We start from the raw sequence: 27,004 nt of genomic DNA on the forward strand, positions 1-27,004 counted from the left end.
TGAGATCTGTTGAAAATAAGAAAAATATAGAAAGTGTAAAGCTCCCCTCTCAGACTGTTTCATCTTAATAGTTTTTTGAATCATGAAGAAAGCAAATTATCATTGGTTCCCAACCTTTTGAAAACAAAGCAAAGTCTATCTGGGACCTGAGCATCACATGTTGCATTGTGAACCAGTTACATGAAAGAGGACGTATTTTGTTTTATTTCAATCATTTTTGGGGCATAAGGGATCTAAAATGCAAGTCACAATAAATAAATCAAAAATTAAAAGGGAAAAAAAGTGTGTGTCCTTTCTTGCCCTATCATCTTGCGACCTCTTGACTGACTTAGACAGATGTCTCTTTTTTATATTAATCAATGACAATGTGTTGTTGGCAACACTGTGCAATGTATTGCAGCAAATAGAGTGAAAATAACAGATGAGTAATGTACTTGGATAACATAAGTCAAAGGGGCAGCAACCATTTATTACGCATTTTCCAAATAATGGAGTTTGTGGATCTTTTTTTTAACCTTTTATATTTATATGTATTTACTTGGCTCAGGGTTTCTATTCACATTAAACTGTTGTAAGCACACAAAATCAATGCACTGAACGTAGGCTTCAGGTCCCACGTCTTGGTGTGTCACTGCTTTTAGCCATACACGGCTTTTGATTCTGTAAGCTTCTTTCCTGGCTTGTTGCTGAGGTAGGCACACATTGCATGCAGCAGTACAGTATGTGGTAATCTCTGACACTGTAGGAATGTGGTTAAGATAGGGTCTTTTGCAGTCAGTGCCATCACACAATGCACAGCCCCAAGACTCTATACCACCAGCTGCAACAGAGGTTTGGTACACACACATAAATACAGAATAAACCGACAATGAATATAATAATGAGCAAATAACAAATGGGCTGGAAGAAAGAATGCAGGGAAAGAAAGAGAGAGTTAAAAAAAAAGACAGACAAACAGATGGAGAAGAGTGACTGTCCTCCCTGCTCCTCTCTGTCATTGAGAGGACAGTAAAACCTGGCCTGTAATGAGATAACTGCACCTGTCTGTCCTCCTCCGCTCCTCTCCTCTCCTCCTTCAGACAGCTCAGCCAGGATAGATGATGTCAAAGAGCTCCAACAGCTTAAAGAAGCTGTCATGCATTAAAAAAAAATCACCTTGTCTCTGGTAAGCAACACAATATTTTCCATAAATTGCTCTCTTTAATTCAATGAGCAACAGACAAATGCTCGGTAAGGAAATCAAACTGTTGCCTCCAGAGGTGGAGGTGAAACCATCCAATACCGGTTATCGGCTTTTAGGTAATGTTTTGATGAAGTCCTGTACTCAGATCAATACAAAGAGTGCTGTTTCACAATGACACTGTCTGTGATGATTAACTGCAGCCCAGCTGAAAAGTCAAACGGACTGTCGCTGAGCAGAGCACACCTTAGCAGCAAATAACAGGTTGTAATCATCACACTTGCAGCTGCTAGAAGACTGCATGTGTTATTGAGCATGCTTACACACTGCAAATGCAAAGGGTGCCTGGTAATAATTGTGAATGAACTGAATACACATTTCAATTACTTGTATACATGCAGTCATCTGCCATAGCTTGTGTACAGTTTTTTTTTCAGATGCATGCCCCCCCCCCCCATCTGCCACACAACAACACCACTGTTGCTACGGGATTAAAAAGATGGTGATGGATGCTGCGATGGTCACTTACATAGGTGGACTGCACTCTCTGCCAGTGTCCCAGCCCACAGCAATACATCAAGACATCCAGTTGGGGGAAGAGGAGGGGACAGGCAGACAGAGCCTCTGGGGTGGTGGGTCGTTTCAGGCCAGGCTCGCACGCAGGATCCTCATGGCACAGATGATCTACCTGATCGCCAGCTCATCTGGGAGTTTGGGGATCCCACAAAAAGAATCCTGTCTCTTGTGTCCACAGGTTCTCACAGGAGAGCACAACCTGGGGATTCAGCAGCTGGTGGTCCTTCTCATAAGTTCTGCCCAGAGACGTCTCACAGCCTCTTCAAAGTCCTGCACTCTAAATCCTAAATCCAAGGACCGTCCCGGAGACTGAGGAATGTGTGAGTGTGAGGTTCGTATGTCTTCTTGTGTTAAGGTGTGTGTGTGTGTGTGTGTGTGTGTGTGTGTGTGTGTGTGTGTGTGTGTGTGTGTGTGCGCTCTCACCTCATCTCAAAAACAGGGGTGGTTCATTCATCCGCCATCCTTTATTTACCCTCCAACTACCACATCTCACCCCTCTCTCTTTTCCGACTTGCGCTGTCGAAGAGGCTCCCCCTCCCGCCTCCCCCGAGCTTAAGCCCCCCGTGTGTTCTTGTTACAAAAACTAAATATCATTTTCTTCCCTGTGTGTGCCTCTGTGCTCTGTAGTTTCTCAGAATGATCCAGTAAGACCTTTCACATCACTCCACATCCGTCTGTCCCTGTCTATCCCTTTCTGGTAAGCCTAACCTGGGAGTCCAGATTCAGAGGTTTTTGGGCTCTTTGTTTTTCTTTCTCCCTGCTCAAAAATCAAGCTCAATAGCTCCTCCTCCAGTATCTCTCCCTCTCACTTGACCATGCTGCTTCCCTCTCTCAAGGGTCCTCACTCTCATCAGGGGCGTTCCTGCTTACCTGAGTCACTCTTTGCACTCCTGTTGTGACTGTGTAAGCACGTGCGTGTGTGTGTGTGTGTGTGTGTGTGTGTGTGTGTGTGTGTGTGTGTGTGTGTGTGTGTGTGTGGAGGCTGCAGCTGAAGCTCAACGCTCTCCCTCTCTCTCTGTTGCCATGCTAGAGCAGGTAACATTCGGCTAGCGCAGGAGACACACAGCCTGAATTCAAATGCGCCTCCAGCCTCTCAGATTTACAAAGCCTCCACCCCTCCTTAACAGCAAACCCCCCCACTCCTCCTCCTCCCTCTGTCGTCTCACTATCTGTCCTCTCTTCTTTTCTTCTCTCCGCTATCTCATTCTCCTCATCTCTGTCCACAAGGTCTGCTCCCTCTCCCTCCACTGTTGCTTCCTTTTGTGTCATTTCTCCTCTCTGCTGCGCTCCCCCTTGTTTTTCGTGTTACCTTGAGAGTGGTTTGAGGAGACATTGGGGATAATCCTGCTTCTGTTCAATGCTGCAAAAATTCTCCCTCTTATTAAGCTAAATTTATTCTATAATTATAATCCAGAGACATTATTTTCCTCCTGTCCATTTAGAATATTTCAACTTGTTTCCAAAGTGGCTCTGTGATGCTGCAGCAGCATGCTAATTTAAAATTTAGAAGTTAATTCATATATTTGAGTTAATTAAAAATGTTTACATAGTACATGTATACATTTAAATAATAATATCATAATCTTTAAAACAGTTATAATAATCTCCTGAATCTATCTATGTAGTTTTCCTCAAATTTACCATGATCTAAGTCCCTCTCTGATTGGCTAGTTCAGCCAATTAGAAACAATGCAGTGTTGTTGTGAAGCTGGTGAAGTGTGAACAGTAAAGTACTGCTTAAGAAAGTTATCTATCCTGCTGTGTCTTTTCATTAAGAGAGCCCCAACCACCACATATTGAACCCTAACGTTACGCTAACATGCTCACTGTGACAATGCTAACATGCTGATGTTAAGCAGGTGTAATAGGGTGACATGTAAAGTAGATTAGTATTTGCTAATCAGCAATAAACATACAATACAGCTGAGCCTGATGGGAATGTCATTTGTTTTGCAGGTATATGGTCATTAGAAAAGGTGCTGACCAACAAAGTGATGTCAAATTTAAATGTTGCCCTGATGATAGTGCTAGATAAAAAATTAAGAAATTCAAGTAATTACAATTAATCTAGAGTAGGATAAAAGGTGTTTGTACTACATTGCAATATAATCTATTCAATCATTGTTGACACATTTCACTGAAAACCACAAATGTGAACCTCATGGTGGCACCAGAGGAAAAGTCAGGGGATCATCAAAATCAGTAAGATTCGTCTTCTGGGGACATTGAAGACCTGTACCAGTTTCCATGGCAATCTGGTTGATAGTTATTATATATATATATTAGTCTGGACCAAAATGATGGACCAACTGACTTATATTGTCATTTTGAAAGTAATGCCACTAAGCAGATATAATAATGAAAAATATGAACTCATTACCTCAGTGATTCCTGGCCAATCCTGGCTACTAATTTGGCACCTGTATTTTCAAAGAACAAAGTATAAAGCAGGTTATAAAGACAACTTTTACTTGATTTTTTTGTGATTTAAACAAAGTTTACAATGGCAATTTGAATAGAATTGAAAGAGTTCTGCCGCACTGACAGATCTTTTTTTAACATTTAAAGAAAATTAGACTTTAAGGACTCAATTGCAACTAAATATGTTTTGATTAGGGTAAGACTATAACAGTGAAAACGCTGAATATGAAGTTAAAACTGGTTGAATTAATCCAAAGCTTCTCTCAGCATGCATGACAGGTTCACACTATTCATAGTTTAACGCGGATCTTACAGACTCAGTTAAAGAAAAATGAATGCATGGCTGTTGCTTTTTCCTTTGATCATTCAGAGCATTCAGCTTGTGTCACAGGAATAAAAAAATTTAAAAAAGCTCCCAGTCTGTCAACATGACGCACTGTAAAATGGCCACAATATCTCGAGCTGCACTAAAGCTTTTCTTGCAGATTATAGTATGAATCATTTAGGAGTAGGATGGCTGTGGGGAAATTAAAGGAAGTTAATTTTAATTTTCATACCAGTAATGAAAGCAGGCCATCTCTGGTCCCTCACTGTGAATTACAGCTGCTTGTCTACTGTCACTCCATGTGTATATCATTAATAGTGTCTCTTACAAATCTTCCCTCTCAGTGCGGCAATGCATTTTGAGCTGATATAAATTTCTGTCTGAGATTCACTGAATTTATCACTATGGATGCAGCATGACGTTTGCTACTATCTTTCAAATTCCTTCATTTTTTCAATTTTTCTAGGAGAGACAGGAACCGCCGGTTTGGCAATTCCCTTAAACACTCTGTCCCGCAGCCCTGGCTCATCCATCAGACGGACAAAGACCAAGTGCTCCGTGGGGTATAATTCTGTCAGACTTGTCCTGGTGGAGGACTGCCGATTATACACCAGCGTCTCTCTGAGGTGTCATAGTGGCATTCTGCATTGATACACACATACGCGAGCCAAGGTTGCCATCCAGTGAGTTATATGGGCATGGAATCACATAAACCACTGCGGTGTCTGTGCCACAGGCAAAAGACGAGGATGAGATGCTAATTTGAAAAAACCAAGGACAAACCAAGGAAATGGAAGCAGCAAGACAAAAAGGAAATCTATCTATCTATTAGATCTATCTTACTATTCTGCGATTTGCTAAAGAAGAAAATTGCAAGAGTAATCATGAGAGGAAATAGATACTCTAAGAGAAAGATGCCTCCAGAGAGGTCCACATAGGTTGCTGGCAGTTAAGAAGAGTAAATGATGGAATCCAAATGTATGTTTCATCAGGCTGGCTCTGTTATGATAAAAACATCAGTGCTCAGGTGCAGTGTGTTGTAACATCCTGTAAGGTCTTAGGAATGTGCATTTACCATATCCAAAAACCTGAATAAATAAATGGAAAACCAATTGCAGATGTTTTCAAACAGATGCGCAGCATTTTCCTGGTATGGTTTGGATCCACCATTCTCAAATCAATGCAAAATATTACTCCAAGTGATCACTTTTATCCTTTGAAAAAATATTTCTATCCTGATAAGAGTGGTCCATTCCAGGATGCCCCCATCGTCAGCACACAAAGAGTCAATAAAGAGTTTAAGGAGTATACAGATATGGTAATGACCAAAATACCCAAGATATAGGAGATTTTGGACTGATCTGGCAGCTCGTGGTGGGCGAATTTGTATTTGAGCCTACATGCAACAAATGTTGTTTTTCTTGGGAGGACAGACTTCCTGCATGCTACAACAGTACAGATCGACTCACTGCATCATGACAGAAATTGTGTGGCCATTACTGAAGGTAATTATATCAAGACAGTAGGTGGTAAGTGACATACAAACACATTTCTGGTAAACCAGAGAGAGGTTACACAATAGGTCTACCACCAATGTTCATACTAACTTAAAGCAGTATCAACAGACTCTTCTACCACTTTTTAGCACAGAATAAGCTGTAAACACAACATTTTATCACTTCATGATGTTGATATGATAAAAGTGTTGCTTATTTACACATTCAGCAGATAAGAAGCAACATAAGTATTCATATGAAGTTCAATCATGCAATATTTACTTTCCTTTTAGGTGTTTTTGGTCTTCACTGACTGCTGAGGGAAATATCTGACTTTTTAAAGACTACATGCTTTAATTATCAATAAGAAAATATTGAGCAGTGCATCTTTTAACTGCGTCCAGTATGTTTACACCAGAGTTAAAACAAATGATATTTATTTAATATTGTTATGGTTGTTTGAAATGGTTTTGTATACAATAATTTCAACACTTTTTTGGAATTACACCATACAAATGCAGTACAGATAAAAAAAATAAAAAAGAGGGTAGACATATAATCTGGTGTCAATAAATACTAAATTAATTCAAATATGTCATACAAAAAAAATAAAGTTGGTTTATACTCTAGCTGACACAGCTCTTCTCTTTTTAAAGATCAAAAATCATTTTTACACTTTGATTTGGATGAATGGGCTTTCAAAACATTTGAAGCCATTACAATTCAAAAGCTCATCATCAGTACCAGCGCTATGCTTCTCTGATGCTGCTACATACACATAAATACACCAACTGTTCCACCATCCACAATCAAAGCGGATCTTTTCATTAGCGACAGAATGGGCCACTCCTCCTCAAAACATGCTCTGGCTTCTAAATATCTTCAGCTTGGTCATGAATGTAAAGTAGATAAAAGTCAGGCTCACAAGCACATTTTTCAGTGCATACAACACAGGTGTGACATAACCAAACAAAACAATCAGAGCCACCCGAATGACAAAGAAAGGAAAATCCTGGAGAGCAAATCCAGCAAAAGACAACAAGGGGTTGTAAGGAGTGATGACCATGCGGAGAGTGGACAGGAAAGCAAGGATGTAGATGGGGAACACCCAGACTGAGTAGAAGACCAGCGGCTCTCCTGCCACTCTCAACATCTCTACAGTGTCTAGCCAGAACAGGAAACTATCCACAAACACCTCTGACCTTCCATCCCTCCTCCACAGGAAGCCCAAAGGGCCAGAGTAGTATTGGGGACGTGGGGATGAGGAGTACAAGTAGGCATTGTTGGTTGCACGTGAGCTGGGGTGCTGCCATCTGCCTGAGGCGCTGCCATTCCTGGCCTCTGGATGGCCTTGGGTCAGATCGTTTTGGCCTTCATCAGGTTGCAGCTGGCTTGATACGGTGGTCACCTGTTCCAGGTGGGTGAGGGTGGGGCCTGTCATATCTAGGTCATGATCGTAGCTGCCTGCTGCAAATTACATGAGCACAGAAAATACCAGCTATTAGACAGATGGACTGATAGATAGATATATGTCATTAGTCCTGGGAGGGAAATCATTGTGTTAGAGCAGCACAGTCAGCTATAGTCAGAAAAAAAAGATTAACATTTAACAAATAATAAATAACATAAAATTGAAAGGCAGAATTGCAGGTTTGCATAGCAAGGCACGAACGTATTGAATAGTTACAGTATGTGTCACATTAAAAACAGTAATAGTACAGAAAAAGAGTAATAACAACATATATAATATACATACATTTAGGATAACCATAACCCTGTATCCTTGTCCTTAGTCTTAGTGACTGTTGCTGTCAGTGTCTGTATGTTGTGTTATGGTCACCTCTGTTTTTTCACCAGTTGTTTAATTTTATTGCTCATGACAAAAAAAGGATAACCATAACTCTATACGCTTAAATCCAGCCAATATCAACCTGAAGCAACTACAGCAGTCTTTTTCAACTTCCAAATCTACCAGCCACTTGCATATTTGACCAGCATTTAGCTGGTGGCTGGCGCTTATTTTGAGACCTGACTGTAGCAATACGCTTTTTTCACAGCAGATATTTTCACTTGTCATAGGAAAAGCAGAGGTGTTACTAATCGCATTAAGGATGGCTCTTTTGTTCAAGTGTCTTAGCAAGCCATGACAGTGTGATTGTGAGCCAGCATACGCAATACCACAACCCTGAAACTAAAGCAGCTCAATAGAATTATAATGTATACATATGTTATAATTGTATTATGTACTTCTTTTCTTGGTGTTATATGTTCAAATGTCTTCTGTGAAAAGTGTTTCTCTCTGTTCTCCAACCTATATACAGTACAGCTACAGTCACAAAGAGTGACCAAATAATCAATTCTCAACTACCCGTTGTATCCCCTGTAAGGCTGGGTATCGGTACTGGATACCTTTAAGGTATTGACCGAAATAAATCAATACCAAGTAGTGTCGAAATATCTCCTGTCAAACGATACCTGCAATCGATCCTTTTTGCACCCAGAGCTAGAAAATATGACTATTTGTATGGACTTGCTCCTAGTCAATCAATGCAAGCGTTCTTCAATTTAATGCGACAGGTGATTGGCCCACTGCCACAGCAGCTACAACCCATCTGTGGTGGCATTTTATATAAAATAAATACATAAAAACAAAGAGACATGTATTTCTAGGTAATTCTTGGCTTAGCTATCGGTTTAGCACAACCTTTTCACCTTTTAACAGCTGTCCATTACCTTCTGGCAACAAATTTACAGGAAGTTAAATTTAATAAACTGAAAAGTAGATGAATAGCTATCTGACTGCAGAGGCATTAGGGTGGTGCTTTGGGGGGATTTTGGGGGTTTGGTTATTTTGAAATGGTGGATTGTATTTAGAATTGTATTTGAGAGGCACATTTACTGTACATTTGACTAATAAATATTTAGAAATTGACATTTGTTATTTGTAACTAGCACTTATTTTCATTATCAATTAATTGATTATTCATTTTGTCTACTATTCTGTTAAGAGACCGTAAATGTCTTTTTACAATCATATATGACAAGATAGGCAGCAAATGGTCACATTTGAGAAGCTGGAATCAGAGAAAGTCCAGGATTGTTTCTTGAAAAATTACTCAAATGATTAATTTATAATTACGCACTATGAAAAACACATCAAGTGCAGGACATACAGTACAATGTACTCTTCAGTATAGTAACATTTTTACTAATGTCAGTACGTTCGAGACTTACATCGTCCAGTGAGCCTGCAGGGTCGAATCCTCTCGGTGACATCCACACAGATGAGAGAGAAAAGCACCATGGAAACAGGCAACTCAGCAAAATGGTCAAACCTGGCTCCAATGTCTACCTGCACCTACAGCACAACACATAATAAGCAAAAATGAAAAGGAGAAAGAATCGATGTGCCACTTAGAAATCATGAAGGATGTAGCAGGAAGAAACTAAATTGAAACTCTTAATTATGGCATTTGGCTGGACAGAGAAAGAAGAGCTCTTGCATACCAATTTTTTATGATTTTATTACCCCGAGATTAAGAAATATTAGATGTATTAATATGTCTTTGTGGTCAGACGCTCTTATTTATAACCTTGTTTGTCTTAGTATTAAATGGATAAGAGCAGGGTGTAAAATATGTGTAAATATTCCAGTCTTTTTAGAGTGGTGGATGGTATTTATGTTTGGGTTAATGGCCAACCGGTTATATTCTCTGTTGGTTACTGAATACCACGGACCGAGTGTAAAGTCTTGTGATGGGGAACTAATTTCTACTTCCTTTCTCTTTTAATTGCAATGGTGCTAAAGTCCTTTTCAACTCATGAGAAAATATTTGGATGCAACTTAAAGAAAAATATCCTCAAGAGACGGAAGAAAACTGGTGTCAAGCCATCTTTTTTCCATCTCTGTGGTGCAATGTGCCGCATCAACCATCACTCAGTGAATAATTATTGTGCTCTAAACACATTCTCGTACACAAGGGAGACATGATACAAGCTTGTGCCACAAATGGACTGTTTACAACAAATATGCCTGTTCAAGGACCCCGTCGGAGCATGACAGAACAAAACGTCAACAGGTGCTCCTCAGTGACGTGGACGATCAGTCTTGATGATTTTACCTTGGAGGCGGCTATTAAAATAGCAAAGCACGGTAATGTACACAGGATGAGATACGCCAGTGCTGTTGGTCTCCTGGAAAACAAAATAAGTATTTTAGATCACATTTGAAAAATGATCATCTCAGTGTGATGAATAACTGAGAAACACTGATGATGGGCTCATTGTAATACTGCATTTTTTCACTTCATTTTGTGGCTTTTTTTAGTGTTACTAAATACACTTACTGAAGTACTGTGCTTCAGTACAGTTATGTACAAGTATTGCCTGCACTACATTTCAGAGGCAAATATGACACCTTTTACTCTCCATAAATTTGTCTTCTATCTATAATTATTAGTTAGTTTATAGACTACAATTTCGTAAAACATATGATTCAGCCACAAAATATGCATTAGTAATGATTAAACTACCAAAGATATATAAAGTAATTACAATTCTGACCATATTCACCAGCTACAATCTTAACTCCAGGGGCCATTTTGGATTATGAGTACATTTACTGTTGAAATTTAGTATAAATATAAAAAAGTATATTTGTTGATATTTAAAGAATATTTTTAAAGTGTATTTTACTTCATATTTCTGAATACAGGATGTATTTTACATGGTGGTGTTCCTACTTTACTTATGAGTCTAAGTACTTCTTCTACCACATCATTGTTATATCAGATTTTTCTCCTTCTCCTTGTCAAGTAAATTTTGTCTATATAACCCAAAGTCAAATTTTTGCATTAAACGGCTTGTGTTCAGTTGTCTGTGCCATCTTAAATTTGTTTTCTTTTAGGTAAGATGCCTTATCTGGAACATGTAGATGCTTTCATCACTGTGAAATACTTTTTAACAGCTGTACTCACCACTGTGTGATATCTGTGATGAACCGGCGCTGCTTCAGGATCAGATATTTAAGAGGGACCCACACCAATAGGGTCACAGTGGTAATATAGGCAATAGAGGTCGCCACCACTAGCCAGTATGCTGTTAGATCCCGGCCTTTTACGTGATGTATGAGGCCAGCAAACCTCTCCATGGTCACAAATATTGGCACGATGAGGGCCGCATACTGCAGCACCTCATACAGGCTGAACTTGACCAGTTTCCCTGAGGGCATCGTCCCTGAACACCAGTTGCTGTTCTGAACTTGGAGCTAAAGACTTTGGCAATCATCTGCCGCAAAAGCAGCCGGTTGAGCCGTTGGACTCTGCACACTGACATTGCTTACACTGCACTGGAGGCTGTATTCTTTTATTGCTGAGGTAATGAGGTGGTCATGCTAGCCTTTTTTATGAGCTCACAAAGAAGAGCACTCCCATTCCATAATTTCGAGGAGAAAATTACACTCAGCCTCCAGCTGAATTGTCCAAATATTCGGACACATAAAATACACATATTGAGACCCATGCCTGTTTTATCAGGTGTTTTTTTAGATGAGCAAAATGATAAAAGACAAAACAGAAACATCATCTCTCAGAATGGAGCTGGTGTTACAATTGCAACAAAATTTATAACATGACATGAAACTAAACAGTTGTTAATAAATCCCTACCACAGTGAGTCAATAGCTGCTCAGCAAACCTGTCTTGCCTTCCTCTTCTCCATCTGTCCATACTGGATCCTGTACGCATTGATCTCCATCTAGTGGTAAGGATGAAGACAGTTTTTAAAGCTTTCAAATCTTTACTATTTCTATGTAACATTAAACATTGATGAAATAAAAAGGCCACGATTACAGTTAAAGTGAAAGTGTTTGAAGTCCGTCTTAAACATAATTCAGGTGCCATGAGGACGGTTTGGGTGTGGTTTGAGCAGACTGCCTAACAGTGCTGTCAACATGAGCAGGCACCTTTTATATATTTAAATGTTCTCTATAAAAATATTGTCTATAGGCTATTCTATATTTTGTATAGTCTTGCTTTGTTATGCTGTATCTCTATTCCTCAATAAAGTATATTCTACAACATATATTTTTTTTAATTATATTTTGTGGGAATGACTGATTCTGATCTGATCAGTATTGAGTCTAACCAAGAATTGCAACGAAATTTTGGTGTCTGTATATACTTTGCTCTTTGTCGTGTTTGCCATTAGTGAGTAGGGTCAAAAAAAAAAAAAAAGTTTTTTCAAACCTCACCATAAAATATTCCATTTTAGCTACAAAGTGCCCTAAAAAGTGTGAGTCAAGGAAAACATCACTGTACATATTATTCTGTACATTTGGCCTGGTTTTTATTGTGAATACCAATTAATAAGTATGGTTAAAAGAATACATACAAACAGCAGGGTACAAGTTTAGACAGAACCTTTACAATAATGATGTTGGTTTAAAACTTAAAAACAGGCAGCATCTCAATCCTGTACAATAAAATTACATCAGGGCTGCAGTCCAACGCTGTGGCACAACAAGATGTTAAGATTTAAATGTTGTGTGATGATTAACCGGCTCCTGGTCCTGTGGTCCCAGAATAGCTGCTACTTGGATATTTTCAACCCTCTTTTGATTCAACAGATTCATATTATTTCACTGTAGCATTTAGTTGAAGGCAGCAAAATAGGATTCCTTGTCTCAGAAATCAACTTACAACAACAAGGTGATGCACAAATCAAGTTCTGAAGGGTAAAATGGCCTCTTGCTTGCAAAATCCCAGGTACTGAGCTTAAGTTGAGGGTTGTTTTGTGTTCTTAAGGCGGCACAGGGATGGCAAGTAGAACATTTGAAAGAGAGGATCTAAAGAGAAACTGACATGACACCATTTCAAAGTTAGATCAACGCACCAATTTGCACCTGCAATTGGAAGAAATTATCTAAAACTGCTTTATATCTCCTTCATTTAGTATCAGTTAATAATATACAACAGATAAATAATTTTTCATCCACTTTTTGCGATCCAATCAGTATTTGCAAATCTGTTTCCCAAAGACCTTTCACATGTGGACGCAATACGAGCCACTGAGAACTGAGTATTAAAAAAGGTGCGTTTTCTAACAAACTGACAAAATAAAGTAGATGACGTAATAAAAGTAGACTTTGTAAAAGATTTGATCTTGAATGCTTGAAATCAGAATCACTGAAACTCATAGCTTAGGCAGACTTTGGGAAAGAGATGTCTACAAACCCAAACTGTAGCGTCCAGGATCATAGAAACCTTACTTCAGTTCTGCCTCAGGTAGAATTGGTTTTAGTGTTAACACAGCTCTGCGAACTGACAAATTTTTTAAATGTGCAGGGAGGTTTGATCAGTTTTCACATTACCATTTGAGCCTACAGTACAATAAGCATGTATCAAACACAGAGAGAAAAGTCCATGTTCTCATGTGAGCAATTTAAATATACAACTAAGATGGGCAGAATATCGTATATTCCGCTTTTCTTTGAAATGCATACATCCTGCACTGCTTCTCCATTTAAAATAGCATAACAATAATCAAAACATAAATTAAAATGCACTACAAAAACATAGTCTTCATTTTTCAACACTGACTAAGGAGATGCTTTAAAGACACTGGGGTGAGTTTCAAAGAGTTCACCCCTTAGTAGCCAAGTCTGTGGTACGAGTCTGTTAGTGCAGCCCCAGAATGGAGACAGAGTGAGCCCTGTGTCCACCAACAAGGATCCAGAACTGCTCGTTTTCAAAAGGAAGACTGCAGTATGAAGTCAATCATATTTATAAAAAAAAAAAATTAAAAATCAAAGAAAGAAACAACATATTTTGTTCTGTGGCATGTGAACACTTTTTCGCTTTGTTCTCTTTGGCTTTTACACCTTTAATTCACCGGGGACATCATAACTGCAGAGTTCACCTTTAAGGCTAAAATGCCCGGGAGCTGCACTAACATACAGCCCACCCATGAGGTCATCATGTGGCTTCACTACTAGTCCAGTACAGTATATACAAGAGTCATGTGCATGCTTCATTTCCTCTTGCTTCTTTTCCCTCCAACAAAAAAAAAGTGTCTTCAGTTTTCAGTACTTCTAAAAGTTGACAACATATACAGAGTGTAGTAGCCTAACGTTTTCAGCATCGCTATGAGTCCTTTTTCTGATAAAATAAAAATTTTAAAAAAGTCAATGCGAGTCAACGCCCCCCTTTTATGTCATGATTAGCTGTAGTTGCGTAAGTGGGTGAGAAGGCTGTTGTGAATTTCTCTCCGTGTTAGTGTGTGAGTGAAGGTAAAGGTGTGAAGGTCACATACCGCTGAGGATGTGTGAACCAACTGGTACAACTGAGCTTGTGTGCATTTCCACTGCTGTACACCTGCCTGTAGTGTGACTGAATAATGTGTGTGCAGCTTCAGTGTGCATGTTGAATGTGGAGTGAGGGAATGCTTGTATATCTCGCACTTGATCAAATAGTAATTGCATAAATATTCAATGATTAGTTTTAAGTGGCTACAATTACACTTGTTTGAGTGCAATGCTCATATTGCTATGGACGTCCAGTTTTGGAAGTGGTCAGGAATGACTAATGTCCAGAACTTAAATAAGTGCAACTCAGGATGAAAGTGCAGCTAAAAGCTCCTCCATATCTTTACATCTGAATCATGTAGAGACATGCAGGAGAAGAGTGAGAACAAAGGAACACAATTAATCCAATAAAGTCCTGAAAGGAAGCAGAGGCCATTTTCAGACCATACAGTGATCACTTCTAAACCTGGAAGTGTAACTGTATATTTAACTTCATATCTGCCAGATAAAACACTGAGTATGCCAGATATTAATGTCAATGTACTACATCTTCACTTTTTTCCATTAATCTGGTGTGCATGAGAAAAGAAATGCAAAAAATAATTTACAACCACTATTTGATCAGGTCTGGTGTGTGTGTGTATGTGTACGCATGAGGACAACGGTGAGCTCAGGTGGCCCTATAGCAAAGCTTTTTCTGAATAGGGGGCCTGTGGGGCGTCTGAGGAAGGTGCTATGCTCTGGCCAGTGGGGGCGCTGTAGTTTGGCGTCTGCGTCATAGGATTTGTACCAGAGGCGGGGCCAGGGGCGCTGGCGGGATTCTGGTAGGAGTGAATGTCTGCTGGGGCCATGCTGCCCGGGGCTGCAGTGTAGACTGGCGGCTGGCCCATGTACATATGGACATCACTGTGGAAAAGAGTAAAATCAGGGTTAATACTGCACTACTGGTCAGGTAGAATGATAAACACTCTATATCCAAGGAAAATCTCAGAAAATTTAATTTTTTGATGGTTTTGAGCTCTAGTAATTACTGTCAATGTAACACAACACTTCCTAGATGCTTCAAATAACCAACCTACCAAGGACAGTTGACATCTTTAGGAAGTGTTGAATTTCATTGAATTATTGGAAAAAACTAATCTGATAGAAAATCAACACTCAGAGCAGCAAAGTGGTGAATATAACACGACTATTGTTGTACTGAGCAAATTAGATTTAGATTATATTAAATTTATCAAACGAGTTAACATGGCAGAAGCTTTGAGTTTTCATTTAAAAGAAAACAGCATCAACAGAAAGCAGATAAGAAAACAGGGAGGCTTTTTATTAAATATGAAATGTACTTATAAAACAGGAGAAAATACAAAGAATACAGGTATGTAAATAATTTTTTATTAAAGTAAATGAGAATGTGTTAAGCATTATGTTGCTGTTTGAAGTTGGGCAGACTGCAACTCAAAAGAAAAGAAAACCACAAACTTTGATTATGCCAGTGACTTTCTGATCCACATTAGTGTTCCAGGAAAACAAGCCAACTAGCATATGTGGAGCTCACCTGGGGGCCGGCTGGCCGGGCATTGGGGTTCCAGCTTGAAGCTGCTCCATGGGAACATTGTAACCCTGCACTGCGGTACCGCTCATGGCGTACGAACCTGATGCAGGCTGACCAGGGTAGACCTGAGGTCACAAACATGTACAGAGCACATACTGAGTGTTGATGATGGAGAGAAGTCAACAGCAATTTAGAGTAGAATGGGAAAATAACAGGTGGGTAACAAAGGCGCATTCCTGTAAACCACCTAGTTTTCTTCTATTTTCACTTCCAACATGCTGCTACATTCCCCAATGGAGAAAAGTTAATTTAAGGTCTCTTGTCAACAATGAGGCTGTAATTCATGGGTGCCTCAAGTGAAACAGGCCGATTTAAAACTGGGAGAACTGGGGAGTTAAGCATAATTTACTCTCATCTGAAGTCCAATCTGTCAACATCAAGATAGTTTCATTGAGATTTGTGAGGTTTGCAGATTTAATGAATCCCATTGGTAGCTCAATGACGCTTGGTTAACAGCATTCATAACCACCCACAAAAGCAACTGCAGCAAAAACTCAAGAAAATTCGTACACAGCCAGGATTTCACACACACAAGGTTCACTTTGAACATTTACACCTTTAATTTCTATGGTGGAAACTTTTCTGCTCATCAATTTTTTTCGTGTCTACACGGGCAAAAATATCATTGTCACAGGGTCACAACTATGACAGGTTGACTTCACCTGTTGTGCTGCGTTGGCAGGCTGCTGCATGTAGTACTGCTGGCTCTGCAGCTTGGCATACATGGCATAGACTGGATCTTCGTTCATCAGCTTAGCATACAAAGACAGAGCTTCCATCACCTTCACATTCAGCTCCGACAGCTCTGAGTGCTTCCTGTTGATGCAAATACAGAAATGTTTACTCCCACCGAACATTTGAAGTACAAATGTTTTATATTCTTCACTTTTTCTCATCTTTTCTTCACATACTGTAGTAAAAAAACCCATCTCACGATATACCTGTCTATATCCTCTAACTTCTGGTCAATGAGGGGTCCCATTTGATTGCAGGCACCTGGCCAATCAAAAACAACTGGTTACTGATTTCATCTCAAGTCAACATTAGTCTACTTTTACAGGAAAACAAAAACAAAAACAAACAAACACCAAATTTGTTACTCGCTTAGAGAGTTTACCTTCCAACTGTAGTAACTCAACACTGTCTGACTGGTTGTCTGTGGGATCTGCACTCTGGATCATTTGCAGCAGCTGGTCCATTTTGTCCTGAAAGGTTTCAAAAGTTTCTGTGAAGACACTCTACAAATACATGTGACACATTAATTTCCGCATTATGTAGAGAGAAGAAATCTCCAGGGTAAATGAGCTCACTAAATTATTTTCCAAAATAGAAAACTGATTTTCAGTCTGTCGTCATGCAGTTTATGAGCAGATTACATTTTTGAAATGCCAGAGCCTATTTTGGAACTCTTAATTAATTCATACAGTGACACATTACTGAAACTGAACAAGCTTTGAAAACACAGCAGGGAACCTACCTCGTCTATATATACAGGCTCTTGCTCGGGCTCTATGGTCTCCACCTGGATGTCCTCGCTGAACTGGACCGACTTCTTCTCTGTCTTCACTGTAGATTTCCAAGTGTCAGCGGATGCAGCAACAGCAAAACAATGTAACAGAAGCGATCAGTTACACACGTAACACGCAAGAGGTCAGGATGTGCTGACTCGATTATTATTCACCCAAACCACTGTACAAGATATTGGACCAAAATAAATTTTACTATCCAAGAGAAGCTAATGTGCAAAGTAGTGACACACAATAGCAGCCACAGCATTTGGCTGCTGTCATCATGCTTGTTGTGCGGAGGCATTTTTCAAAAATGGGGAGTAAAGTAAAGTGGGGAGTAAGCAAAATGGCAGTATGGAAGCATTCAGTGTTTTGAAGATCTGAAGCAGCTTCAGAAGTTTAAACATCACGAAACAATGGCAGAGGAATTATGCAACAGGATATGACAAAAGGCTTCAAGCAAAGGGGATAAGAAGAAGAGTGTGTTAGAGCAACAAGCAACGTTGAGAGTAATGGAGATGAATTAGTAAAGTGTGAATTCTATCATCCTGGATGACCATTCCCCCTCTGTGGGGTTTTGAGAGTTAATTGAACATGACAAACACTGAACCGCTGACCGTTGTAAAAGAAAGCATGAATGAATCTAGAGCTCAAAGGTAACATATTATGAGTACGTCTGAAAGCAAAACTGGATAGACGTTTTACTTTGGAAAAAGAAAACATTACAGGCTTAACAGACTTCTAGCGCCACACAGTGGAGTCCATTGATGCAGCAATGAAGGAGATGTTAAATTCATGGGAAGTCAAAAAGAGTAAGCGAATGTCAGTATATGACAGGAACATTCAAGTTGAATATAAATGGCTTATTAAAAGCTGAGAAGATATTTAGAAGGAATAACAATAATCAATCAGGTGAATAGCAGTATATTCAAAACTGGCAAAAAACTTCAACACATCTCGAATATGAGGAAAGTATAGGCAGAGTTGTTGTTTACTGTATGTATTACTCACATATTCTTTCGTAGTTCTCACTCTAAGATCAATATAGCAATATTGCTAATGGACTAAATGGGCTATCAAAGAACTACAGATTACATAAGTGGCTTAAGTGTGTGTTTTTGTGTGTGAGTACTCACTCATCTCAGGCTCTGCAGTGAGGTCAGCAGTGACAAAGTTAGAGGGGAAGAGCCCCACACCCTGGTATGTTTCCCCTTTCCACCAGTTGGGATCACTGAAATGAGGAAATCCACACTCAGATATGAACAGAAACTACAGCTCATCTTTTACCAACTGGATTTGAATTGTTGTTCTTATATGAGATAATGTGATGCTTGAGGAGCATTTTCTATTGAGCTGGCAGATTCAGTGTTCTGCTGAAGGGCGTATTAACACAGCGGATGCTTAACAAAGAACAGTCAGCCACCTCACCAGCAAGCTGCCCTAAATCCTCTCAGTTATTTGACAAATCCTTGTTTGGAGTGTGTACTTATTTGCCTGTTTGTGTGTGTGTGTGTGTGTGTGTGTGTGTGTGTGTGTGTGTGTGTGTGTGTGTGTGTGTACCTATCGTCCAAGATAGTAATGATTTCTCCTGATTTGAAGGTGAGTTCATTGTCTTCGGCAGCCTCAAAGTCGTAGATGGCGCGGACTTTTCTGCCGTCAGACTTGTGTGAGGAGAGCAGGCTGGAGGTGCTGGGGTAAAGGCTTGACAGGGAGGTCTGCGGCTGCTGACGTTGCTCCTTCAGTGACAGCTCAATAGCTGCAAACAAAAGACACGGATATATGTGTGAGCGTGTACGCGCCCTTGGAAGTCTTTGCCGAACATCTGCAATTCATTAATCCAGTGTAATGAGTGATTTTTATGCACTGCTAATAAAGAGCTGCAGAAGTTAGCATGTATGTTTCAAGGACAATGTCTCATTACATTTCTCTACTGATGGCTTAAGACTGCAGAACTAGTTTAAATGATTCAGTTACGTGCAAAAATAGTCACACTGCCAGAAAGTAGTAATGTCCTGCACAGAGGTTTTTTTGGTTACCTTTGGCCAGGTCTTCTTCTTCTTTTTTGTTTGTTGAGGTGGAGGGATCCTTTGCCACTAAAGCAGGGCTTGCTTTTGCTTGCTCTGCAGCCTAGAGAAAATAATAAGATAATCACATACTTTTCAGCAACTCATGATTTAGAAGAATAGTTGGACGTTTTCTTGTGTAGCCACAAATTCCCTGATTAAATAAAACAATAAAAAAATACTTAAAATATATCTCATTTTAGATCAAATATTCTACCTGGGACCCCACAGCAGGGAAAGTGACCCCCTGCTCACGTAGATTTTTGATCATGGCTGAGATCAAACTGAGCTGGGGATCGTTGCGGAAGTCCTCTGCCCACTCCACCATCAGTGCCTTCAGTTTCTCACACACTTTAGGGTGGCCCTGGGGTAACAAAAAAAAAAAAAAAAAAGCATTTCATGAGAACAAGAAGCTGGAGGCATTATGGCCTAATTTCAGGTAATCAGAAATAACTAATTAAGCTTATCTGGGGTAACACACTACATGAAAATGACCACATACCTTGTTTAAGACGTTACTGACTTCACTGGCAAATTCTCTGGAGCACACCTCCAAGTGGAATATTTTCCCACAGTTTGAGACACAAGCACCAAGGAGCTGTGAGGACAAAAAGTGCAAAATATTCACCTAACTCACCAAATAATTTACAACATGTGGAAAACATGTGGCAGCTCTTAGAATATGACTTATCATAGAATAAGCTCAGTTACTCCATTGGCTCACATTTCACCTCCATGAACTGAACGGTTATATCAAATGTGACTGTTTGTTTACAGTCTGCTTACAGTCAGTGCCTGCATGGCCACGTGGGGATCCTTGTGGTTGACTCTTCTCATTATAGAGCGGAGGCATTCTTTAGGCCTGCAAAAGATAAAAAATTTTTTTAAAAAGAAATCAAATGTTTTGGAGAGATTAAACTGCTTAGGAAACACCAAATAACAATCCAGCTATGTTAGGTAAAAGATGTCACAAGAGAAGTTTTTTATGACGATGAAGTTATCAATATTTGTCTTGAATTCCTGCTTGTACTATGTTCTATCTCCAACGCTGGGAATATGAATGTTTTACAAATAGAAAAACATTAAGGGACATGTGTTCATGCGTCAGACTGAATGTGAACACAGTTAACTTACCCAGTGCGTGACTGCCCTATCTTATCACATATGTCCAGAATGAGGCCCCAGTCCTCAGCTGTGTTCATCTCACTGGTTGCTTTCTCTGCAGGAAAGAAACACAACAACTGGGGTAAGTAGCAGAAAGGTTAAAGCTTGCAAAGCACAATTTTTTAAGACTTTATCTTTAGAGACCGAGATTACATCCTTCTCTGATCAGAAAGTATTAAGTTTCAAGAAAGTCTGTGAAAACAACATCAATATTGTGTATATTATTAACACTTACACATCAGTATAAACATTAGAGATACTGAGGTTGAAAATCTAGAAGAAGTCCCAAACAATACAAAAGCCCTGCTGTAATCTGGTAAAGCTCATAATGTTCAGTTTGTGTACAGTGTTGGAGGTGTTGATTCATGTTAGCTACTCGAGGCTGTAAATGTATCGTTAAGAAACATATTGTGATTTGTGTTTTTTATCCAGTGTTGGTTTATCTTTGAAAGTGGAGGTGTCCCCCTTACCACCGTGTTCACACACAGTGTTCATGCAGTAGCAATTCAGTCTGTCCTCTGTGTCTGGCAAGCAGCCTCATATCGTAATAAAAACGGATAAAATGATGATTCTCAGATCTGTTATCGAGTTAATATCTAGTACTTTTCAAATGACTGTAATATGCCTAATATTATTGGCTGCCTTTGCAATTGTGAGGTACAGTGGCCACTCCCTAAATTGCTTTGCATCAGTTACAAACACTGCAAAATGAGGATTTGTGACAAAGGCAAAATCTCAAATATAATCATATACACAGTAAGCTGAATACAGGAAGTTGCTGTCACTGTTGATTCTGCTTTGCAGTCATTATGGAGGCTGTAGTCTGTGATGTTGTTAACTGGACTGTTTTAACAGTGTACTGAGAGGTGTAGCTAATATTAAGTCTGACTAATTCAACAACTGTGCTCCAGGTACTTGTCATGTGTGCTCCACAAGGGAAACATTCATAAGTCAAAAAAGCTCTAAAATATGTCTCAGAAATATCCCTTTCTAAGAAGTTACATGGCTATGCATACAAGATATTCTTTAAGTTATATAGGCAGCATTTTATCTATATTTGACCCTTTTACTTGATTCTAATTTGATCTGATTCAGTTTTATTTTATTTAGAGTTATTTAATTCAACAGTAAAATTTCATGCTTTCATTACATACAAATGTTTGATTATAACATTTGCGGAATCATTGAATCGAATGCGTGTTTGTGTATATATAACATTATCGGCCAACACAGCTACATATCAGAATTTTACATGTGTACTGGCATTGGCCCCAACAATCCAGTATCAGTCCGGCCCAAATTTAGTCCACCCTGATTGAGATAATGATAGTGCAGCAACCACAAACAATGCAACACTGTTTTGTGGCAAGGGCAAAATCTAAAAAATATATATATATACACAATGCCAAATATAAGGAAACTGCAATGGAAAAGGAAAACTGTCACAAGTGAAAAAGTACGATGATCAACAACACTGCCAAAAAGATACCTGATGGCATTTTTTATTCAAAAAGTAATTACCACTGACACTGAAATAACACCCGACAGTCCTACACATTATAAGCTTTACCAAAGTGGCATTTAGTGCCAGTGTTGATGGCTACAGTGTTGTATTACATAACATTACTGAGGTGTTTGTGTACTTTGTCCACCCCCTTTGCATTGTAGGTTACATGCTAATGAAGTGGTTAACCATCAGACACAGAACAAAGACAGGACAGGAAACACAGCATGACATTATGGTCTCGCACTCCACCGCTTCCTCTTTCACTTCCAGTAACGGTGAAATATGAGGTTCATAAGACTGGTTTACCAACACACAATGGGATAAAGCAGTGGTAGACAAATAGTGGCCTGTGGGCCAAATCTGGCCTTCCAACAAAAATATTTGGCCCCATAACAAAGCTGAAGTTTTCCCCTCTTACAGGAAACCAAATCTGATTCTTCATTTAGCTACAGCAGATAACACAAGGCTCATGTAAATCCCAATATGACCCCCAACTTACTGGACAAATAATACATGTAAACAACACAATTTGATCAATTTAAGTGGAACAGATGTATCAATAAAAGCACTTTGCAGTCATGAAACCACCTATTTTTAGTGCAAGGATATGTTTGTGAGTATTAGTATTAGTTACATAAGTTGCTATCACTCTATCAGCACTCACTTCCTCATGGGAATTATGACAAACGCCCTCAGATACAACCCCAATAAACCCATTTTATTCTTGAATAGATTGAAAGAAATAAACGAAACAGTAGGGCTGCAACTAATGATTATTTTCATTATCGTTCAATCCGTTTGTTTTTGTTTTCTTTATTATTCGTTTGATTTATAAAAATGTCAGAATATGGTGAAAAATATCGACCAAATGTTTCCAAAAGCCCAAGGTGATGTCCTTAAATGTCCTGTTTTGTCCACAACCAAAAGATATTCAATATATTATCATAGAAGACTAAAAAAAAACTAAAAAAAACACAGAAATTATTCACATTTTAGAGGCTGGCATCACAGAATTAATCCACTGCGCTAGCCATTAATGTTTGAACCTAATTGCTGACCATTGAGATAATAGAGTATGGCAATAATAAGGGAGAAGGCTAGTCAGCTACTCCAATTAGCGGATGACAACATCAATATCACACGTCTTGTATCGATTCATTTCAACCAAGAAAATTAAAACACTATAAGATATACATAATGTGACTTCAAACATAAATATTATAAGGGTGGTTTACTTATCAAGTGGCGCAAACTGTGATCATTTTCAAGGCTTTTTTGGATGCTACATCACCCTCAACTAGCTGCTGAAGAGGTTGTGAGCTAGTTAGCCGAGCTAGCTGGCGTAACGTTACGATTCACAGCAAAACTACACGTATTCACCAACAATTAATATTAAGTGAAGCATGTCGGGCAATCAGTCCAGAGTGAAAGCCAGCTGTAACGCAAAAAAACCCCAAAAAACCCATCAGCATCGCAGCTCCAGAGGCTAACTAAGAAAAAGGCTAAACACAAACAAAGCTGATCACAGCTACTTGAGATAGCCTCCAGCTCTGACCACACTCACCAACATCTTGGTCAAATGGGTTGGTCGCGAAGAGTGGCATTGCTGGTGTTTTGACCGCAACAGATGTCGCCTTCCCCCTGTTATTTTCTTTTCCCCGCTGTGGCTTATTTCATGCAATAAAAATGCATAGTAACGACAAACTTCATGAATGTCAAATGACTGTATTCTACACAGTCACTGCTGCTGCTTCGCCAGACGGCAACAAGCGAGGCATGCTGGGTAATGGAAGCAGATTGTCCGGTGTCCATTAAACTGCTGACACCAGGCACAAGCTGACTCTCACAGTCACACGCGTGTTAATATTTCTGACCAGGGGCGATTTTAGACCCTTTTAAATTTGATCTAAGCACCCCTAAAAATAAGTAAATTATTATTGTATTTTTTTCCCTAAAAAATATTTTATACAACTTAAATTATTTTGCGAGCCTGTCTGTTAGAGATGGGACCAACACTTATGCTAAAAGGTTCAGATGATTTTATTTGAACAGGTTTAATGTATTTTGGATAGCTCTGTCATTAGTATTGTCTTTCCCTCAGGGTTCATTAACTATCTTAGAATCCTCTCTGTAGAAATCTGATTTATTCTGAACCATTATTATTATTATTATTATTATTATTATTATTATTATTATTATTATTATTATTATTATACATTTAGACCACTCTACTATATATTGATGTAATTCACGTTATCCAGTGAAATTAGTAATTTAGCAGGGGGTTTGAACACTTGCAGGTCATTGTATGTCAACTTCTCATTAAGAGCTGAGCCCCCCTAAAGGTCTGATACTAGAATCGCCCCTGTGTCTGACTTTAATTGCACACGACAGATAATGAACCGCGAGCTAAAAATCGTCCCTGCTGTAAAAATAAAATTTAAAAAATAACAAGTCATCGTCAGGTGATAGTAGTCACGTGAACAGGGCGGATTTAGTGATTTGGGGGGCCCCACTTAAACTCTGTCTTGCTTAATTTCACATTTTCTCTACTTAAATGTTGGTATTGGCAGTGGTAGAAGTACTCAAAATATCTTTCTATAAAGTGTCCTTGGATGTCCTGAAAAGTGCTTTTGAATAAAATGTATTATTATTATTATTATTATTATTATTATTATTATTATTATTATTATTATTATTATTATTATTATTATTATTATTATTATTTTTGTTATTATTATTATTCATTCATTTTTTAAATGATCATTAAACTAAAACTATTAATACAGCATAGTAAAAAATAGGCTACCCCAGCCTCAGTGTTGCAGAGTAACTAGTTACATGGGTTACGTAATTTGATTACAAAATAAATGCAACTGCAATGCGTTACAGTTACTAATCATCTAATCACCTAATCATTTAGGGCCCTTTTAGCTGGGTGCTCCATGCAGTTGCTGAGCTTGCGTAGTGGTAAAGGTGGTTCGTCTGACACAAGAAATTTTGGCGAGATGTTGCTTGATATATTATTGTCATCATATTTAACAAGACATAAAGCACAGACTCCACACATAGTTTTTTGTTTTTATTTTATTGTAATAACTGTTCTGGGCTGATCCATGGGAACCTGGTAATTTAAGAGGCATCGTGAGCCTCGAGCCAGACTACAAACATCTCTTCAGTCTTCAAGCATTACATGAATTGGGAAAGGTCAATCATACAAAAATGACAACTGATTATGCAAATTATAAACATGAAATATATTTGGCATAATGAATAAATCATCTTATGATGGCTACATTACAAAACATTTACATATTATTTTGTGTAACTCACATATATCTTATACTGGTGGACTAAAGTCTAAGAAATACTGCCCTTCACAAAACAGCCGCACTACTCACACTGAGCATCTATTCTCAAAAAAGAGTATGCAAAAAGGTGAAATTTACACCATCTTTATTTCTATTCATTATCTGTGTTTTTAGTCATTTGCTGAAGGTGAGTAATACTGATGGTGAGTGATGGGGGTTAATCATCATTTTCCCAGGAGCTTATTTCTGAATCTGAGGTGATTTTATAAAAATAGTTCCACTTTATTAACAACATAATCCTCTGTTACAGATTTATTTGTAAGTGTAAATATTGAAAAGCCGTTCAAGAAATAAAGCAATATGAAAATCAATCCAGAACCAACACTGTATCCTTTGTGAAATATTATTTACAGATACACCTGTACAACAGTGGCTGCACCAAATAATGACTTAGTATAGCCTAAATAAATGACTACATTCTCATGTTTCCTTCAGTACAAATTCTAAATCAATACAATAGTGGGCTAGGTATGTGCATCTTCAGTCTTTTGCACCATACTGTGTTGTAAAGTGCCTTTTAAGACAAAGATCAGTCCTAGTCTCAGTGATGCTTGACTGGACTGGCTTTATCAGAGTCCTCCAGTTCTCTAGAGTTCCTCCTCATGTTCTTCATTGTCCTTGAATTTAGTTCTTTTCACCTTTTTTCCAGAGACAGCTCACACTGTCATCGATGGATGCTATAAAACTGGAACCTCCACTGAGAAAAGACAACAAAATAAAACACTTAAGATCAGTTTTACACCTCCATGATGCACTTACAGGCTGATATGAGAGACATTTTTACTACACTATAACAACAGTAAGAATATAACTTTGTCCCATAGAATGATACAGACACACATTGGGCCAATCAGTAATATAACACAATTCATCCATTCTCAATTGGATAAGGGTGTGTAACTATGAAATATTAGATTTGAGATTTGTATTTTAACTATTACTGATAGCATCCACATTAAGTCTGTTAGTATTCTTTTTCTTTTTCTTTTTTTTAACTCTAATATAAAGTGCCTTATCTCAAAATCAGACCTCTGGTGTCTAAGACACCACATTTAAATAAAAACATGTATTTGAGATAATACTTTTTAAGTCTTTAGTGGCCTCGGCTGGAAATTAAAAAATTATATTTTTGCTACTGTCAACAAATACCATGAAAAGCCCAAAACCACGATTGATCCTGAATTGATCCTGTGTACATGAGGGCTGCTTTATTACAAACTGTTCTTACAAACTGACCTGTGTAGATGTGTAGCAGAACACAGAACATTAATACATCAGATTTTGAGCAATTCAGTGTTAATGAAGTTACTGCTGCTGTGACGTGCGTAAATGCACACATTTCAGCTGCTGTGTGACGAACAGCCAGCTACAAGCAGAACATCAGTACTGATGTTTCTGAAAACAGAACATGCAATTGAGGCTTTTGTGCTCTCTGCAGTTTTCATTATGAACCAATCCACTGAAAAACTAAGCAATACA

The 27,004-nt window shown here is 38.6% G+C and overlaps 3 protein-coding genes across 3 annotated transcripts in view; all 3 read right to left on the reverse strand.

Annotated features, from left to right (window-relative positions):
- Positions 1 to 6,851: 6,851 nt before the first annotated feature.
- On the reverse strand, positions 6,852 to 11,234 carry tmem236 (transmembrane protein 236). The gene is made up of 4 exons (XM_062429510.1): positions 10,975 to 11,234; positions 10,120 to 10,192; positions 9,233 to 9,356; positions 6,852 to 7,465 (listed from the first exon to the last, which is right to left on the reverse strand). The coding sequence occupies exons 1-4, from the start codon at positions 11,226 to 11,228 to the stop codon at positions 6,852 to 6,854; spliced, it is 1,065 nt and encodes a 354-aa protein (XP_062285494.1). The 5' UTR covers positions 11,229 to 11,234.
- Positions 11,235 to 12,324: 1,090 nt separating this feature from the next.
- On the reverse strand, positions 12,325 to 23,896 carry stam (signal transducing adaptor molecule (SH3 domain and ITAM motif) 1). The gene is made up of 14 exons (XM_062428901.1): positions 23,719 to 23,896; positions 20,618 to 20,702; positions 20,270 to 20,345; positions 19,986 to 20,081; positions 19,701 to 19,847; positions 19,457 to 19,547; positions 18,981 to 19,176; positions 18,557 to 18,651; positions 17,390 to 17,478; positions 17,030 to 17,117; positions 16,854 to 16,908; positions 16,575 to 16,728; positions 15,856 to 15,977; positions 12,325 to 15,206 (listed from the first exon to the last, which is right to left on the reverse strand). Exons 1-14 carry the CDS (start codon positions 23,756 to 23,758, stop codon positions 14,981 to 14,983), a joined length of 1,560 nt encoding a protein of 519 aa, XP_062284885.1. The 5' UTR covers positions 23,759 to 23,896; the 3' UTR covers positions 12,325 to 14,980.
- A 1,341-nt stretch (positions 23,897 to 25,237) lies between these two features.
- colec12 (collectin sub-family member 12) overlaps positions 25,238 to 27,004 on the reverse strand; it is a 30,528-nt gene continuing 28,761 nt past the window's right edge. The window contains exon 10 of the mRNA XM_062428900.1: positions 25,238 to 26,222. Coding sequence (XP_062284884.1) covers positions 26,203 to 26,222 — 20 coding nt within the window. The 3' untranslated portion in view covers positions 25,238 to 26,202. The remainder of the gene's footprint in view (positions 26,223 to 27,004) is intronic.

The sequence above is a fragment of the Scomber scombrus genome, chromosome 11 (assembly GCF_963691925.1).
Source record: "Scomber scombrus chromosome 11, fScoSco1.1, whole genome shotgun sequence".
Lineage (NCBI taxonomy): Eukaryota > Metazoa > Chordata > Actinopteri > Scombriformes > Scombridae > Scomber > Scomber scombrus.